Source organism: Peromyscus maniculatus, chromosome 3 (genome assembly GCF_049852395.1).
Source record: "Peromyscus maniculatus bairdii isolate BWxNUB_F1_BW_parent chromosome 3, HU_Pman_BW_mat_3.1, whole genome shotgun sequence".
Classification (NCBI taxonomy): Eukaryota; Metazoa; Chordata; class Mammalia; order Rodentia; family Cricetidae; genus Peromyscus; species Peromyscus maniculatus.
The window spans coordinates 73,062,458-73,081,736 of NC_134854.1; the positions used below are offsets into that span (position 1 = coordinate 73,062,458).

A 19,279-nucleotide genomic window follows, 5' to 3' on the forward strand; every position below is an offset into this window, starting at 1 on the left:
CAATTGCTGGAAACTACAGTGAAGAGGATAAAATTCAAGCTTCTGTACATGTAGGCAAGCACTCTACTAACTGAGCTCCATCCTGAGGCCACCCTGCAGTCTTCAGGAAGAAGGGGACTCTTGGGAATTAGAAGGGACTCCCAGGTCTTTTTCATCCTTCATCTCCCCCATAACTTCATCCCACAGAGCTCTCTATTCCTACCGTTCATTTGCTGCTGAACACCAATGTGCCGAAGTTGGTGTTCCCTCCCTCACCTTTCACCTGGAACCCCCAAACTCACTTGTAGCTTTAAAACTGTGCATCCGCAAACTCGCCCATGCTTACTGTTGTGGTTAAGATGTACAAGGTCCCCCAGAGGCTCATGTGTTTGAACACCTGGTCCCCAGATGGTGGCGCTGTTTCAGAAGACTCTAGAGCTTTCAGGAGGTGGAGCCTCAATGGAGGACGTCAGTCACTAGATGCTGGCTCCATGTTGTGTCTACTCTTTGCTTCCTGACGGCAAGTGAAATGTCACCAGGTGTCACACACTCCTGCCACTATGCCTTCCCCAGCATGGTGGACTATACCCTCAACTGGAAATCCAAAGAAGCTCTCCTTCCATTGGCTTGACAAGTATGGGGTCACAGCAATGGAAAAGTAACTAGTCCAGTTGCTCAGTTTCCTTGGGACAGGTCCAGGCATGGAACCTAGGCCCTGGTTGACCTGTATACAAACAATACCAGGGAAGGCATTCTGTGTGGAAGGTGTCACTGAACCATTGGGGAAACAAGAAACCAAAGCCAGCAGCTATGTCTTGCACACTAGGTGGTCCTGGGAATCCATCTCTCAGGTTTCCTGTTGTTTTGAGCTTAAGATGTTATAGTTCATCAATGAGCACAGCCCCTTTCCTAAGGAACTATAAGGCCAGGCTTTGTGATCATAAAATATTATGTGCTCATTATATCTAGTCCTAAGAAGGCAGATAACTTAGATTCTCAACTTAGGAACATGGAAGAAGCTAAATTTAGATCATCTGCTATGGTTCCACTACATAGTTAGATTACTTTTTTTGTGTGGGGGGTTTTATTGTTTTTTTGACACAGGGTCTCACTATGTGAACCAGGCTGGCCTCCAACTCATCAATATCTGCCTGCCTCTGCCTCTTGAGTGATGGAGTTAAAGGTATGTGCCACCATGCGTAGCGTGCTAGGTAACTTTTTTGTTGTTGTTGTTTTTCGAGACAGGGTTTCTCTGTTGTAGTCCTGGCTGTCCTGGAAGTAACTCTGTAGACCAGGCTGGCCTTGAACTCACTGAGATCCGCCTGCCTCTGCCTCCAAACACTGGAATTAAAGGTGTGCCCCACCACCGCCCAGCTTGTTAGATAACTTTTGGTAAGTGTTATTTGATTAATTTCTAAATTATAAAATGAGGGTAGTTATATAATAGCATTATGGCCCATTTAATTAATTTGAAAAATGAGGCTCAGAAAGACACTTTCCTAGTAATCAGATTGCTATAATGCCAAATGGACACAAACTTGTAAATTGAGTAGAATTCTATGATACTTCAGGGCTGCTGGCCAGGCACATTTGCACAGGTTCCTCATCCCAGCACTTGGGAAATGGGGGAAGGATGGCCAAGTTCAAGGCTAGTCTTGTTGACATGGTGAGTCACAAGCCAGTCTGGGCTATATAGGACCTGTCTCAAAAAATTTATATTAAAGATTGAAAAGAGAGATTGGAAATTCCTGACACAATACTGGCCCCTCCTACTCACCAGTCCCAACTAGTTCTTAGCATCTGTGTTAAGGATGAGTTATGATAAAGACGCGTTGCTAGGGACCGGCCATGGTGGATATGGTTGGGGGGTATTTCTGAGTCCCAGAAACAGGAAGTCTGTGGAAGGGCACAGAGTCATGGTGCATCTACCACCAGGAGCCAGTTTCTGGGTCTAAGTGTTGTTTTAACTTTGTTACAAAAAAAAGTCAAAATGATATCAAAGACTGTAAAAGTCCCCTAAGTCCCTCTGTGTTCTTTTCCCCGTGTCTTGGTTAGCAGTGTGCTGGCCCTCCTGTGCCGTCTACATCCAGGCCCTGGCAGCACCAACAGTGCCATCCTAAATCTTACCCAGTTAATGACCAGGTCTTCAAGACTTCACCGACACTACTGTTTCTTTACTGAAAGACACAATTGCAATCAATGCCTTAGTGGAAAACCCCCACAGCAGCTGAGCCAGGGGCCAGGGGCCTTTGTCTCCCCACTCCAGTCTGATGCAAGGCATGCCCTTCTAGTTCTTAAAAGACCATAAATTCATGTGTGTGCACACTCATGCTATAGTCTGGGTATGAACTGCCTCCCCCATGGGCTCCTGTATGTGAACACTTGGGTCATAACTGGTGGCACTGTTTCAGGAGGTCATGGGACCTCTGGGAGGTGGGACTTGGCTGAATGAGATGAGTTGCCACCTTGGTCCCCATATGCCGTACCTTCCTCACCACAAAGGCCTAAGGGAAAAAAAAAGTCTTTCTTGCCTTAACTTCTATTGGGTATTTATAACAGCAATGAGAAAAGTCACCCATACACCACCTGGTACCAAACCTCAGTCTTTCTCCGCGTCCCCTTCAATGCCGGGACCTCCACTAGCACTGAGGCTGCCCCTTCACAAATGGCCTCAGGACCTCTCTACAGGGACCCCAACCCTGTCACATGGTGCCAAGCCTCAGCTGCTCTCTATGACCCTTTCATGCCTTCAAAACCAATACCCACGCGGGAGTCATACACTTTACCAAGTTCGGCTGTCATCTTGGGGTGCAGCATCGGGCTCCTCTGGACCTCAGTGTCTGTGTTCTGACCCTGAAGATTTCACCTCGGTGATGCTCACTCTGGTTGATCACAGCCTACTTCACAGGCCCCGACTAACCAGCCTCACAAGTCTTGGTGAAACACACATTTCCCTCCAGTGGTGCTGTTTCTCACTGACCACAGCTGATTGGTCAGCCCTGGCAACACACAAACCACGGATTCTAGGTCAGAATACGGTATGTACAGCTCTGGGAGAGTCTCTGCTTCCCTCTGGGACTTCCTAAGCCAGGCCTCCGCTGACTGCATTTCTCTCAGCACACTAATCCTCCAAGCTCCCACAGGACAGCCTATTAAATTTTGAACACTGAGTGACTTTTCCAGATCAAAGACCCAAATACTTCTACAATCCTCCTCCAAAACAACATGAGTGGATCGGTCACAGTAATAGGCTATGATCTTGGTGCCAATTTCTACCCATGACCTAAAGCAATCTGGGGAAGAAAGGCTTATTTCACTTACACGTTCTAACCCATCCCTGAGGGAAGCCAGGGCGGAATTTGAGGCCGGAAGTGGAAGGGCACTGGCTACTCACTGATTGCTGTCTACAGCTTGCTCAGTTTGCTCTCTTATACAACCCAGGAACAACTGCCCGGCATGCACCATGCACAGTAGGCTGGGCCCTTTCTCATCAATTATCCACCAAGGAAATGGCCCACACGCCAGTCTGATGGAGGCCGTTCCTTACCTGATGCTCACTCTTCCCAGATGACTCCAGTTCCTGCAAATGGACACAAAGCAGCCAGCTCACCCGGGGTGGCATTGACCTTTCAGTGGTCTTTCTGTCTCCGTTTCCCAGGAGGATGGGATGTAATTTTCCCATTCCTTATTTTATGTTTTTGCTTTTTGAGACAAGATCTGCCATGTGCCTGAGGCTGTTCTGCTAGTCACTATTTGTGTAGCTAAGGCTGGCCTCAAAGTTCATGGCAATCCTCCTGCCGCAGCCTCTAGAGGCATGTACCACCATCACCATGCCCAGTAAGAATTTCTATTTCTAAAACTAAAGAATGCAGCCATTTTATTGAATTGTTACACTATTTTACAATTATTTAAACTTTAGTTGTTTTAAAAAGTAATTGTGTCCAGGCTTTTCTCATGGAGAACCAGAGGACATCTGGTAATCACATTAGTTGTCCCGCTTCTTACATACAAGAAGTTGTGTAATGGTATACTTTTTTTTTTTTCTGTGATTAAAATTGTCAATAAAAAAAAAAGGAATTGTGTTAGTTATCTTTTCTGCTACTGTGACAGATTATCTGAGGTGCACAGGTTAAAGGAAGCAAGGCCCTGGCTCATGGTCTCAGCTTCAGTCCATGGTCTTTTGAACCCATCACTCTGGGGCCTGCGGTGAAGTTGAAAATTATAGTGAATGAGAGGTACAGAGCAGGGGAAGCCGTTACCTCTCGATAGCCAGGAAGCAGGCAGAAGAGGAGCTGGGGGGGTGTCTCCATATCACCTTCAAGGGCAATGACTTAGCTTCCTTCTACAGGCCTCACTTATAGGGGAGGACCCCCCCCCCCCCCGGAATCGGTACAGGACATGGCCAGACATCAAATTCTCAGCACAAAGGCGATTTGTTGCCCGGAAGGGGCAAGTGTGTGTGTGTGTGTGTGTGTGTGTGTGTGTGGTGTTGCTGCTGCTGCTGCTGCTGCTGCTGCTGCAAACCATCAAGGAAGCAAGAGAGCAAGGGAAGATGTTTTTGCAGGAGTGGGTTTGTAAGGAGGAAAGGGAGGAGTCTGTGCTAGGGCGAGCTGGTCAATCCTGGTCGGACATATTAGCCAAATAATGAAATTTAATCGTTGGACCTTGGTGTTTTTTCCTCAGGAATGAGGCAGTGGCCAAATATGGAGTGGACCTTGGGGTCCACTTTAGGGATGTAATCTATGGTTTTTAGAAGGGGGAGAGGGAGGTGGGGAAAAGGGCAAGGCCTGTGGGGTCTGCTAGAGCCTTTCCTGGTTTCTTGAAGGTCCCCCTCCTTCCCAATAGTGACACAGGCTGGGGACCAGGTCTTCAACAGACACATCTTTGGGGGGCATTTAGGAGGCAAGAAATAACAGTAACCATGCATCTTTATGACTCAGTAAATGAATAAGAATGTTCACCATGAACAGTACGTGGGTTCTGGAGTGTTCCTGGACTATAACATGCTGGTTTCTTTGTCAGCTTAAACTCTTGGATAAATGTGAAGAATGCTAAGTATTTTAATCAATCAACCAAAAAGGCAAAGACATGGGCACTCTGAAATTGCCCACATAAGTGGTCCTTTTTCTTGAGTGCCTGTGATGCTTCAAAGCATGGCCTTGTACATTATCTGAACTCCAAAGCACACAAATCAAGTGACAGGCTTTCAGGGACACTTCAGAGAGCAGGCGCAGGAAGTGTCATCTAGGAAGAGACTTTGGAACTCTGGTTTGTTGTTGTGTTGCTGAAGATTTACTTTATTTACACTTTATGTGTTTGAGTGTTCTACCTGCATACATGTATGTGTACTACATGTGTGACAACTCTGGGTTTTTAAAGACAGCCAGTTACTTCAGATGAGAGCTCTACTGGGCACAGCCAGGGTTCTGGGGGCTCACTGGCTTCTTTGGGGCTAGCCTTGCAGCTCATTCACTAATCAGCAGGACCCTTCCCAGTCAGTACCCGAAAGTGCTTCCCAGAGCTGCCCTGAACACACATCCTAGCAACCATCTAAGCCTAAATGTACTTCCTAGCTTTGATGCAGATCTCAGGGAGCTGATGGTGCCCACTTATTTTGGTTCAAACAATTTGGGGGGGGGGGAGTCAAACTCCATTTTCTCTTAAGAACATGTATTATGAGATTTTTTTAAAGAAGAAAAATCTGCTATGCCTTGAATCTTCTCCAGCTTCCCTCCATCTGTTCTCCTCAAAGGCTGTTTCTAAAAGACTGTGGGGGCTAGTGAGACAGTTCGTGGTCAAGAGTGCTTGCTGCTCTTCCAGGGGACCTGAGATCAGCTCCCAGCGACCTTGTCAGGCAGCTCACAACGGCCATGATTCCAGCTCCAGGGGATGAGACACCCTTTCTGCTCTCTATGGGTGCCCGCACACATGTGCCACACACACACACACCCCATATCATACACACACACACACACACACACACACACACACACACACACGTAAAAATAAAAGGCTGTGATGAGAGTGAGAGATTGGGTTCCAGACGTGATAGACCAGGCAACAGGCTGAAGAAGCCTGGCTGAGGAACTACAGAGCTCATGCTGTGACAAGAAGAAAACGGTCAGCAGGATCTCTGGACCAAAGGCATTTATTTGTGCTGATGCGACAAGGCGTGATGATGTAAACAAAGGGATCCCAAATGCAGTGGTTTAGTCAGGATGGAAGCTTTGTTTGGTTTTTCTCTTTAGCCCTGGGCCCAGTCTCTCTCTCTGGAGTTTTAATACATTGCCTAGAGCTGATAAGGCAGTTCAACAGTTATCTCAGTTTATCCAAGACCACAGAAGCTGGTTAGCAGGGCCCAATGACCTGGGCAGAACATGACGAGTTGTTGGCCTTCAGGGTTGGGCCCCAGGATCCATCTACTTTGTCGGTTTGCCAGCATGAGGTAGCATCCTTACAGACATCCTGGACACCAGGGAGTGGAGATGGGAAGAAAATGCCTGGCTCTTTGATTTTCAATGCACAACCCCGGAGATGCAGATCCCATTTCTCACAACTTTCCAGTCAGAATCTGGTCATATCATTACAACTACTAGTTTGAAAATGTCATAGCTAGATAAGCATGTGCCCAGCCACAGGAGAGACTAGCTTCGAGAGCAGAGCAGCTAGCAAAGGGACAGCAGGCTCCTCCTCGACACTTAACCCTTCTCAACACATCTCCTGAGTGATTCTTCCTGCGTATGTTCTCATATTGTGACCTTCCACCCAAGCCCCAGCTACTGGGCTGGAACTGGTCCTATGACCCAGTGTGCAGGGTTACCAGCATCTGTAGAGATGACCTATACAGAAGCCTGGCCTATTTGAATATGGGCCTTTCCTGAAAGAGTGAAAATGAGCATATTTGTACATTTGGCTAGACAAATGGAAAGGCATGCTGAGGGAAAAGAGGCATTGGAAACCACAAGAATGGACACAATGGGCCAGTAGATGGGAAAGGCCGTTGGGTGGGAAAGTTGTTAGTAAGCACACAATGGCAGATACAGTCAGAGAGGTGTGGTAGAGAGGATTAGTGTGGCCTTGAGGAGGAAAATATGACCTTAATGATAGAAGGGAGTGGAATACAGAACAATCTATGTCTATAAATATCTTCCAGTCTTTGGAGGCTAAGTAGTAAGGTAAGTAACACTCCCTGTGACACCCTTATTTCAGGCCCCAAGTCATGTTTTGCTACTAGCAGTACATGGTGTATGTGACTGTGCATTTCAGTGGCGGCACAGGTGTTCTTTAGATTGGAAAGGAACCCCCATGGAAAACAGTGTCCTAATGAATAAGAACATCTGCCACCTCACACAGCAAGACGTGCAAGAGGGACTGGCAAGATGGCTTAGCAGGTCAAGCCACTTGCTGCTGAGCCCGATTGATAAGCTCAACCCCCGGGACCCATGCAGAAGGTAAGAACCAACCCCGTAGTTTGAGTATACAGTTCACTATGGTGGGGACCATCGTGGAGCAGGGGCTCAAGGCCACTGGTCACCCTGCAGCCACAGTCAGAAAGGAGAGAAGAACGCTACTGCTCAGCTCCCGGTGTCCCCTCCATTCACTCCAAGACCCGAGCCCACAACTAGGTGGGTCTTCCCACCTCAACTAGCCTAACCAGAATTTCCTTCACAGATGTGCCCAGAGACTTGTATCCATGGTGATTATAAATTGACAAGATGAAGCATGCACTTAGTAAGCTTGGAGAGAAGCCTTGAGTCACCTGTAACGTCTCCCTTCCCTGGCGACGACCCCCCACCCCCTGCTCTTCCCTGTCACCGAGACAGCCAGACTTCCTCTAGATCAGTCACCAGTCTCGGGATGCTGCCATCATCTCTCCCTGGACAACGTGAGCGACAGAGCCTTCTGAGCATGTGGCGATGACTGACTTACCTACCAGCTGGCCACCAAAAGGGTGGCTTCTGAAGGTGCAGAAATGTCTAGGGTTAGAAGCATTCTTTGCTCCATAAATGTGTCCCCAAGACTCCATCCCAGCAGCAGCTGGGGCCGCCTTCTGTGCAGCCCTTTTGAAAGCTACTTAGAAACAGCTGGCCAGGAAGCACACACCTGTGGTGTCCATCCTGGGCAACAAAGAGACACTCCATCGAAATCAAAGCTAAGGTCACCTAGTCCCCAGGTTCAATTTCAAAGACACTATAAAACAATATACAGAATCTAGGAAAAGAAACTTGTCCTCAGTAGCATAACAATTTTAGGCAATTGTGTCCCAGCCCCATGGTGGCACTAAAATACTGATCAGCATAGTGCCTGGGCTGTCTAAGTCAGAAATACCTGGGGGAAATTGTGTGTGTGTGTGTGTGTGTGTGTGTGTGTGTGTGTGTGTGTGTGTGTTTATACACACGTGTAAATTACTCCCAGGACTTTAACCAAATTTAAGAATCTTTGTTTGTTTGTTTGTTTTTTCGAGACAGGGTTTCTCCGTGCAGCTTTGGAGCCCATCCTGAAACTCGCTCTGTAGACCAGGCTGGCCTCAAACTCACAGAGATCCGCCTGCCTCTGCCTCCCAAGTGCTGGGATTAAAGGTGTGTGCCACCACCACCTGCTCTTAATTAATGTATCTTTCCTGGTCTATGATTTTAAATGATGGCAATTAAGGAGCCTTTTTTTTTTTTTTTTTAGCTCATTAAAAACATTATACAAATGGTTGGTTTGAGACCCAGGCAGGAATAGCTCTTCCAGACTGTTCTGGGTTGTCTGGCAAAGTGGCACATACCTCAAAACCACCCTTCTGATGGTGTCTCCATTTTGGGAGCTCTAGCTGCCACTGAGGCAGTAATGACTTCCTCCCTTGTTAATCCTCCAGGCTTCACACTTGCTCTGAACCTTCCATCTCTTGACTGGCTTGGGTTGGACTGTGTTCCCTGGAAGGACTTCTGCTATGTATGCAGTGTATGAGAAGAACGCCAGCTGGGGATACAGTCCTGGCTTGCTCATTACTGATGACAGGGAACTACACTGTCGCTAGTATTTTATGGGGATAATGAGAACATGGCTAAAATTGTAAACTAATGGCTTGGTGAGTATGTATTCCTCCAAACTGTCTCCTCAATTGTTGGCATCTTTATGCTTTAATACCATCATGAGCAAACAGTGGCCAGTATCTTACAAAGTTGAGGACGCTCTTCAGATTTCCTTTAGCAACACATTATTCTGAAGGATGCTGGGACACACCACCTTGAACCAAATGAAGTCCCATGAATGCTCAGGGACGTGACTTGGATCGGGAAGATGGATCAGTCACTGTCTGTGTGACGGCACAGGTGTTATCAGCATGCTTCCCTTTCATGTTGTGACACACAGGAAATGCTATTTCCATAGCACAGGAAGTGAGCAGAGCCGGGATCCTGGGACTAGAGGTGACCTCCCCGGAGCTCCTAGTGCTTATTCTAATAGCTGAGGATGACTGGGAAACGTGGGGTGAAGACTACAGTGTTTCCCAAGTTCAGTATCTCAGGATCTGTCACTTTAGATGAGCAGGTGTATTCCTCTAGACAGACTTGAAGAAGATCTTGCTGTCCCCTTCCATCAACTGCCCACAACCAGGAAAGCAAAGACAAAGGTGGCCGTTGGTACAGTCTTTATTCTCAGTCACTGGGTCACTCGGGCAGGGAGACAACAAATTGAAGGGGCTTCTGGGAAGTCAAACAGGTGTGGGCAGCAAGGTACGACTCAGCCTTTACAAATGGTTACGCAGAAGATTTACAAGTATCAATTTTCCCCCCAGAAGCATATCCTCTGGCGGCAACAGAGGAAGATTTAAAAAAAAATTATGAATGGAATAAATGAGTCATTTCTGATTGCTGCATCCCCTAAAACTGGTCTTTAAAACAGACTTGCACTGTAGCCCACCATGATTTGCAGATACTTGTTCAATATGTAGGTTTTCAACAGAGAAAGATAAATACTCAGTCACAGATCGATACAACACAGAAAATTGAACACGTGAAAACAGCTTTAATCTGCTAGCAAAAATAGATTTATGCTGATGTTGATATCAAAACTAAAGGCATTCAGATAAATTCTGCCCACACACTGTAGCTGCTATTCCTAAGATCACGAGAGCAACTCACCGCTCTTATTGGTAGCTAAGAGGACAGTCTCTAATAGCCACAGTCCATCAGAGCTTGTCGTGCACAGTCAGCCTACATTAAAAAGCAAAGTAACCCTTACCTCTATTTTTGGCTTGACATCTTTAAGGGTAGAATAAAATATCTCATCACAAATTGACTCTGGCAAATGCAGATGAAGGACTGTGCTAGAAGGCTGAGCAAATGATTTACTGGAAGTAGTTAAAAATAGGATCTGAGGAAAACATTTAGCCTAAATGAAGTAAACATTAAAAAATTTAGTTTGTGTACTTTTCCTTCAGGAAGCCCCCCAGATGCACTGGAAGACTAGGGGACTGCTGAGGCATTCTTGCTACTTAGTAAGTAACTGTATTTATATCCTAAAGTTAACCTCTGTCTATTTAGTACAAGAACCCCACCACCACCACCACCACCAGTCTAAGGTGTACTGTATCTGTTTAGTGAGTACCAGACTCCCCCTGGTGTCTCAGAGATGCACCACATCTGTTTAGTTAGTACCAGAATCACCCTAGTGCCTTGGAAGCGAACTGCATCTATTTACTTAGTACCAGACTCCCCCTGGGGTCTGGACGGGGAACTGATCTGTTTAGTGAGTACCAGAAACATCCTAGCATCAGGATGTGAACTGCACTGAGGCTTTTATTACCACCTTTGAGGAGGGGAAATACCATCCTTCAAGTACCCAAGGACCTGTGGAGGAAACTGGCCCTTTTCCTTTGTTATCCTGAAGATGCTCATTCCTTAAGAATGTGTTGCAACTTGGGCACTAAAAAAAGGAACACACGAGGTGCAGTGCGTGGTTAGCAGAAGGTTCTACAGCAAGAGACCATCTGTAACTCATCATAAACTTGAACTAGGATCATTAGAATGAGAGAGGCTGAAACAGGAATGTCAAATGGAGCAGTGATTGCTATTATGGATTTGAGAAAGTTAAGAGTCCAGAGACTTAAACTTTACCTTAATTCTTCTCAAACAACACCATAGTTCTGTTTTCCTTATAAAATATGCAAGTCCTACACAAGGTTGGTGGAAGGGCGTGCTAGACAGGATGGAAGGAATGCAGCAGCCTCCTCCCTCCTGCAGAGAGTTAAAATTTAAATACCAAGGCTGTACCTCCAGACCAACTGCATGCCGGAAAGCCCTCATCCAGACACGGGCAGGGACTGAGAAAATTTACATATGGTTCTGGAACATATTTTGTTCATTCCTGTCTCTGATTCAAATAAGGTGACTACAGAGGTGACATAAAGCTAAGAATCACACCATGAGATAATCTAAGAGAATTTTCAAATAAGTGGTACCACAAAGTGGCATCCATTCCGGTGGTATTTTTTTTTGTTTGTTTGTTTTGGTTTTTGTTGTTTTCTTTCTTCTCCTTTGAGCCAGCCTCTGGAGCAGGCCTATTTAACAGTCAATATTATTAAAATTCCACATTTACACTCACATTGTGTACACCAGATTTGTTTCCCCACTGAGAGCCGTTAAATCTACAGCCCACTTCCTCAAGTCTGTGAGCAGAATGTGGATAATGCTTTAAAAGGAACGGAAGAAAAATGGGAACTAAAGAATCGGGCTGTGTCATCCAGCTGCTTAGAAATGGAAATGAGGTTCCCACTGTGTTCATCTTGATGTCTCCATAAAATGGAATAAATGAACCAATATTTAATGAGTTGTTTAAAATGACAGTCACTTGAAGACTCCAGAGACTATTGATTCACTTTCAACACTCCATTGTGAAAACTCTGCGCTGTCCAGTCGGCTACTTGGTATGACACACGTCAGCTCTGTGGGGTTGGTTCTCTCCTTCCACCTTCTATGTGGGTCCTGGGAATTGGACTAAGGCTGCCAGGCTTGTAGAGTAGGTGCCTTTACCTGCTGAGCCGATCTTACCGGCCCCCTCAAATTCTTTCTCTAGAAATCTCTTTACCCTACCATTACACACAATACTTCACAGAATCATTACAGACATGCAAGTCAAAGGCTCAGCAATCAGGCTTTGGTTTCAATGTGCTCTGGGCAGAAGTCAGACTTGTTCTGATAACACAATTCAGCTACTGCACACATTCTATTATCATAACGTGAAGTAAGACATTTACAAGAACAACCGCTTCGTTTTGGTAGCTCCTATCTGAGACAGATGCAGATGTCAGAGTATTATAAACTAGAAGAGAGTAGAGGAGAGAGGTAAAACCTTTGCAGCTTTCTCAGGACGACACAGAAGAGCAATGCTTGATGCTTATCTCTAAGGCAGATGGTCAAATGTCTACACACGGTTGAGAGTACAGATCTTAGTAAGAGGTAGATAACACCAAAGCCACATGGAAGAAGGATGTGCTGGGTTATTTCAACCCACCATGACTGCACTAACATGTCAGAAGGTCACACTGCTGCAGGCTGTTTACTGTATGTCTTGGACTACATGGGAGACTTTCCATCTGAAATAGGGGCTAGAAGGAGGGCTTGTGAGCCGGGGTGGGGCAGGAAGCTGAAAGCAGTTTCTTAAATTGTTAAGGATTCAGCTCTGAGAAAAAATGAAATGCCTTCTGCCTCCCTGGGATGCCATCAGGACACCGAATTATTGGAGATCTCTCTGATTAATCTAAGCAAGTGTGGGTGGGTGGGTGGGGTGGGGTGGGGAGTGTTGTATATAAGGCAACAGAACCACAGGGAGGGAAGGCTTCCCCTTCCAAACGGGCAATGCCCACCTCACATAAAAAAAATATGCATCCCACTAACCTCACACAGACGCTTTAACCACTAAAATGCAAATGAAAATGGTCTTGGTACTTCAGCACCAGCAGATTGTTCTGTATGAGCAATTCAAGAGCTGTCTGAGGCAGAAAGATATCCCAGCTACCAATTAAACCTGGATAGCTGGTGCACGGGCGAGCAACCCCGGGTGTTCTTATTTCTTAATGCACCTGGGAGATAGCTGTTTTCTCCAGTGTGGTTTTATAAGGCATACATTTAATTTTCCCCCTTACCTTTGGGAAATTAGTGTTAAAGCTTCATTTTCTTTAAACCCACGCATTAACATTCAATCTTTCATTTTTATTAAATAGTTTATATATAAAAGGAAATACCGAGGTGTTCTACATTCATATAAACAATCATGATAATACTTGAAATTGTAAAGAAACTTACTGAAGAAAATACATACTTCAGTACTTACACTGCTAAGCTAAGCACAAGTGATCATTCTAGATACTATCTTTTAGACGTACAGACACGAGTGTGCGCTGCTTCCAGAAGCAGATGTGAGGGAAGGACACTAACACATCGCTCTTGGCTTTTTCACCACAAGACGGGATGGTCCAGTCTGGAAAAGCCGAGGTCCTTCCTCAGTTCCAGGTAGGTCCCGTTGCTCACCCAAGAGTCGTCGCTGGACTTCCTGTGAGAGATGAGACAGCTTCTCGAAGACTCTGCTATCACATCCTCCCTTCCCTCCTTCCCCTGCTTCCCACCATCATTCCAGACACATCCACTATTCCCGCTGTTTGGGGATTGGGTATCAGAGTGGGGTCTGCAGGCTGGCAGCCATTTTTTACTTCTGATATTTAAGTTCTTAAGCCTGGAGGCTGGGACGGTGGTGATTCTGAGAGAATATCTCTCTCTCTCTCTCTCTCTCTCTCTCTCTCTCTGTGTGTGTGTGTGTGTGTACACACGTGTCTGTCTGTCCGTCCGTCCGTCCGCCTGTCCTCTGTATGCTGTACATCAAACAGAGCTAGGCTGACAGCCACCACACTGGGAATGACTAAATACTGCACAATCCACTAGGTTGATCAAAGTAAACTTAAGTTAGCAAGAAGCCAAAAAGAGAACAAACCAAAAAAGGAACCGGAACTGGACATCACAACAGTTTGGAGCGGGAACTTTTGGTCTACTTCTCTGGGAAAAGACAACCAAACCTGCTACACAGAGCCACACTCAAAAGGCGTTCAGGACACAGAGCCTAGCATTCTCGGTCAGCCCTGCCTCCCAGCCTGTGTGGGCTCCCGAGGCACTGACGTCAGCTTCATTCTGCCAGAGGAGGCTCCTGCACGTGCCCCCCCACGGCCTTCTCTCCCTTCCACAGCGCTGGGCAGTGCGCTATCCCCTCCATTACACCCCACAGTCTATACTGGAGATGGTTTCCATCCACACAGGAAGATGTGGACCATCCATCTTCACTCTTCCACGGTAAGTCAGCAAACTAAGGCCCGCGGACCCAAGGCGGCCTCCAGAGCAGTTGTGTCTGCAATGCTGGGGGTCAAGTCTAAGGCCTCAGGCATGCTAACTCTTCTCCCACCAAGCCACATGCACACCGTCGAAATACTGCCCTGCCCATTTCTTTAAATATTATCTATGGTTACTTCCTTGATGAACAGCTGGAGTAAGGGACTGCTGAGGCCTTACCGCCTGCCCAGCCAGCAACATCTACCATCTGCTCTTTATAGGCCAACTTGGTGACCTCCGTGATGGGGGTTTCCCACTCCTTTTTAAACAGTGGAGTGATATCCCCTTGTGGGGATGGATGACAGTTCATCTCAGCATTGCCCTGCTGACGGGCAGTTAAGCTGCCATTAACTCCACTAGGAATAAAGCATATGTTCTGGGTGCCATTTTAATCCTTTTTAGAGGCAGGGTTTTGATTTTGTTGTCCTTCTTAACTTGCCTAGGCTGGCCTTGAACTTGCAATCTTCTTGTCTCGGTCTCCAGAGTGGTAGGCTTATATGTCTGTGCCACCAGGACTGACATTCTCAATATTTTAAAAGACAGACGTTTTCCTGCTGCTAGGATTAGTCCCTACAGCCTTCTGGAAACTGCGTCTGTTGCCCATACTGACAAATGAAACCAGACCTATCCCAAACATCAGCAAACCACTGGCTGTAGGTCAGGAGCAGACCTACCAGGAGTGTGCATTCTCTACATAAGCTGCTGCCACAAATCCCTAACCCATGCAGAGTACTGGCCAGGCTGTCAGGAAAGGCGTGGCCCCATCTGGAAGATTCCACTGGGTCCTTCTTCAATCCCCTCTATTCTCTGGGCCTCTGTTTCTCCTCAGTTAAAATAAGGACGGGAGAGAGTAAGGGCTACAAGTGCTCACAGCCCTTTTACAATTTTACGTACATTGTAAACAAGACCCTCTCAACAAATCATCTAGCTGTCTGCCTGTCTATATATCTATCCATCTATTTATCAATATGTCTGTATGTCCGTCCGTCCGTCCATCCATCCATCCATCCATCCATCCATCCATCCATCCATCCATCCATCCATCTTGTCTATCCATCCATCTGTCCATATGTCTGTCTATAGACAGGGTTTCACACTATAGCCCAGGCTAGCCTCACACTCTTACCAATCTTCTTGCCCTCATGCTGGGATTACAAGTATGATTCCAAGCCACCCAGCTCCAGAAAGTTATTTTAAAAGATCAATCAGATGCACAAACGCATCGGAACTGCTGATTCTAGGCATAGGTACTTTGAATTCTACGGTAGGGCGGTCATCAACAGCCTGTCATGTAAAATTCAGCCATGCCGGCAACCAGCCTCAGTTACAGATGTAACAAGATGGCCGGGTGTGAGGAGCAGCTCTGACAGTGTCCTTCTGCAGGGGTTGACTGAGAAACTCGGTGGCGGTGGCGGTACTGCTGAGCCAAGGGAGGAGCAAGGGAGCGGCGAGGGGGCACCAATCCTGTTTCAGGACAGTGACTCTCATGCAGATGCTATTTGTCTGCTGTCTGACCAGCATCCAGAAGGTCTGCAGGACCTCGCCCCCCCCCCCCCCCCCCATGCACAAACCTGAAAAACCGGGGCTGGTGCTCCAAGCTGTTTTCCTCCAAGACCCGCCTCCGCTCCCTCTGCAGCTGCTCGATCCGCTGCTTCTGCACCTCAGCTTCCTCTATGTTCCCTTCTTCTAGAAGCCTGGGCATTGAGGGGAGAGAGCAAGGAACAGTCGCTGAAAAACAACAACCAACCACTTCTCTGCCCAAGGCTGGCCCTTCTTCAGCCCATGATTAGTATTCTGATAGTATTCATGATAGTATTCTGGGCCAGAAGAAGATAAAAATTCTGTGGACGGGTGATCTTTGTAGGGTTCAAAAACTCTATCCAGAGAAACCTGAGCCAGCTTTCTACTTCCCTCAGCCTCCCATGACAGGGAACTCCACACTTTCATTTCTTGGGTACGTTTTTTAAATACAAATACAGAGATTCTTATTCCACTTTAAGGGCATAAATGGTGGCAAGACTGCTTTGCTTTGCTTTACCTTTTACTTAACAACGTGTCTCAGAGAACTTTTCACAGTAGTGCCCAGACACCTTCATTTTTAATAGCTGTATAGTATTCCATTTTGTGTACGTATTTCAAACATGCTCTACATGTAGACGTTGGGTTGTTCCTACTATTTTTGTGTTACATTTAATGTTGCAATGAATGACTTTGGACAACCACCATCTACACATAAGAAAGTGTATCTGTGCAAGGAACTTCTAGACTTAGGAGTGTTGGACAAAAGAGTGAGTCTGTAATTGATATATTATAAAACTACCCTTTATAAGGAATTGAAGCAATTTATATTGCCCCTCTTTATATTATATATTTATATATTTTATAGCATGTTGTCGCCAGCCACAGGTAGTTGTTGGCTTTAATAAGTGCTTTTACTCAGCGAGGCAAAGTCACGAGGCACAACAAAACTCACTTTCAAGAGTTTTATCAGAAGGAGAGGGGAGGAACAAAAGATAGTGTGATCAGGTCTGTGGAAGACAAGTGCAGGGTGGGGGGAGGAGGAGGAGAAGAGGAAAGGGAGGGGTCCATGTCCGCCTCTTATGGATTCCCCTGCACATGCGCATATGGGCTTATGGCACGCATGCGCAGATTGTGTGATCACGCAGCACACGGATTACGTAGGACGCGAGGGATGACTAATCATTTTGCCAGCGCAAATGTGGTCATGTGGCTGGGGAGTGGCCAGTGGCCACGAACACCAACAACAGTGTTTTTTGTTTTTTTTTTTTTTGGCCAATCTAAGGTAATGATGCTGTTTTCACCTGGATTTAAAAATTAGCATTTTAAAGGCGTGCAACACCACCACCTTTAATCCCAGCACTCGGGAGGCAGAGGCAGGTGGATCTCTGTGAGTTCGAGGCCAGCCTGGTCTATAGAGTGAGATCCAGGAAAGGCGCAAAGCTACACAGAGAAACCCTGTCTCAAAAACAAACAAACAAACAAAATAAATAAATAAAATAAAAATTAGCATTTTAAAAATATTATAAGCAAAACTGAATTTCTCTGTATGTTTAAGGAATATCTGAGCCTCTTATCCATGAACTGTTCATTTCCCCAATTCCATCTTCTCCCTACTTAGTGACGTGTTACTGATTTCTAGACCAAATCCATAGTGTAAGATTGTAAATACAGATTTATGTTGATCAATTGGCTTTAAATTTGGTTATATACTCATATTTAAGGCTTAAAAAAAGTTAAATCGAACATAGCAATCTTTCCTTTCATGTGGCCCTTAGATTTTGAGTCTCAATTACAAAAGGCTTGGGGGAGATTCTTCTTTCTGTCTTCCAGAGTAGGAAACTGAGGCTGGGAAAGGGGAAAAACCTTGTCACAGACCATACAACTTACTATAATCATTTCAACTGGAGGGTTAGGAGAGCTAACTAGGAGAGGGTACTTTCACTATTTCAAATAAACATTAAATTCCTTATTACTACACACAGTGAAATTCTTCAAAATAACCCTCCCCTCTTTTCTGCATTTCGATAGAAATGGGGCCCCACAGATGTGTGGAGGATGCCCCACAGGAGGATGGAAGCACAGGCCCCAACCCCTCAGAGACAGATGTTTCAAGCCTCCACTTTGTCCCTGTACACCTGATGGTAGTTCCCACCACAGGCTCCGGGTAGCCAGGCCGTTATGCATACCACTTTTTGTAGATGGTTTTAAATGTCTCTGGAGAGAAAGTTCTTTGAAAAAATCCTTACCTTTGATCTGGTCTAAACCGAGTGTCGGTGGGTGGTAATAAAGACCTTGACAATGGATCCATTTCATTTAACTCTAACGCAAACTGTGTGAAACCGTAATACTGCTCGTAGCCTTTCGGCATGGGATCTGAAAGAGAGACAAACTGCCCGCTCTCATTTGCAATTCATTCCTGTTAGTTAAATTCCTTCACCTTTTTCATCTCTGACTCTGAACTGTTCCATTTCTATTAAAATATTCTGACCAACAAGCAGCTGCCAAGCATTTCTCTACAGATTTTCCTGCCTGAGTTTTCTATCCCAGGGATATGGTCTCTTTGCCTTGGTCCTTTAGTGAATTTATTCAGCGCTGAGGAGCATCTGTACTGTCTGAGCGATCACAGAATGTGTTATTCAAATACACACACCAGGGGCCCAGTGAGATGCCGCTCCAGGCTGAGGAGCTGAGCTCAGAACCTACATGGTGGAGAGAACTGACTCCACAAAGTTGTCCCTTGACTTCCACATTCCCACGGTGGCAGGCATAGCCCTGCATTCATAACATCTCACACACACACACACACACACACACACACACACACACACACACACACACACACACAGTTTTAAAAAATAAACCCACCAGGCCTTTGCTTAACTAGCCAACTCCCGCCGCAGAAGACCCATGTTCCTGCAGAGATGCCGAACTCCCCAGAACTCCACAGCAGCTCACAGTGCTGAACTCCCCAAGGGCTATCAGAACACGCTGTTCTTTCCTTCCCCTGTCGCCTTTCATTTGGCCAAGTCTCAGCCCCTAAAATCTCACATCCCGGTGTTAGAACATAGGTTCTACTTTGCCCTAACTTTGATCTCAGCTAAGAATCAGGTGTTCACCAGTGAGAGCCAATGCAGACTAGGGGAATTCCCAGACAGTCCTAACACTTGCTGGTCACACACACACACATAAAAACGTCCTCCCTGAACACTGCCACAGACCGACTTTTTCCATGTCCCACTGGCAGCTAATCCCACTACCTGTGTACCTTATCTTAAGCTTGCACACAGGAGCCAAGCTCCATGCTGTGCTTACTCTGAGAGCCCGCCCACCAGAGTAAAGATGGGGGTTTCCTTCAGCATGGCCCAGGAGAGCTTGAGGTCCATGTGGAGGCAAAGTCAAGGAAGAATGGTAAGGATGTA

General features: G+C 46.2%; 1 protein-coding gene and 1 long non-coding RNA gene across 14 annotated transcripts in view; one reads left to right on the top strand and one right to left on the bottom strand.

Moving 5' to 3' along the window:
* The first annotated feature begins 6,778 nt into the window (after nucleotides 1-6,778).
* LOC143272344 (uncharacterized) lies at nucleotides 6,779-8,203 on the top strand. Its single transcript, XR_013049827.1, has 3 exons — nucleotides 6,779-7,154; nucleotides 7,246-7,430; nucleotides 7,651-8,203. It is a non-coding gene; the product is annotated as an uncharacterized LOC143272344 (long non-coding RNA).
* A 1,393-nt stretch (nucleotides 8,204-9,596) lies between these two features.
* Nucleotides 9,597-19,279, bottom strand: part of Osbpl3 (oxysterol binding protein like 3) — a 185,858-nt gene continuing 176,175 nt past the window's right edge. For all 13 annotated transcript variants that reach the window (XM_076566785.1, XM_076566788.1, XM_006982186.4 and 10 more), the window contains 3 exons: nucleotides 18,107-18,233; nucleotides 15,911-16,033; nucleotides 9,597-13,515 (listed from right to left, as the gene is read on the bottom strand). In XM_076566785.1, coding sequence (XP_076422900.1) covers nucleotides 13,419-13,515; nucleotides 15,911-16,033; nucleotides 18,107-18,233 — 347 coding nt within the window. In that variant the 3' untranslated portion in view covers nucleotides 9,597-13,418. The remainder of the gene's footprint in view (nucleotides 13,516-15,910; nucleotides 16,034-18,106; nucleotides 18,234-19,279) is intronic.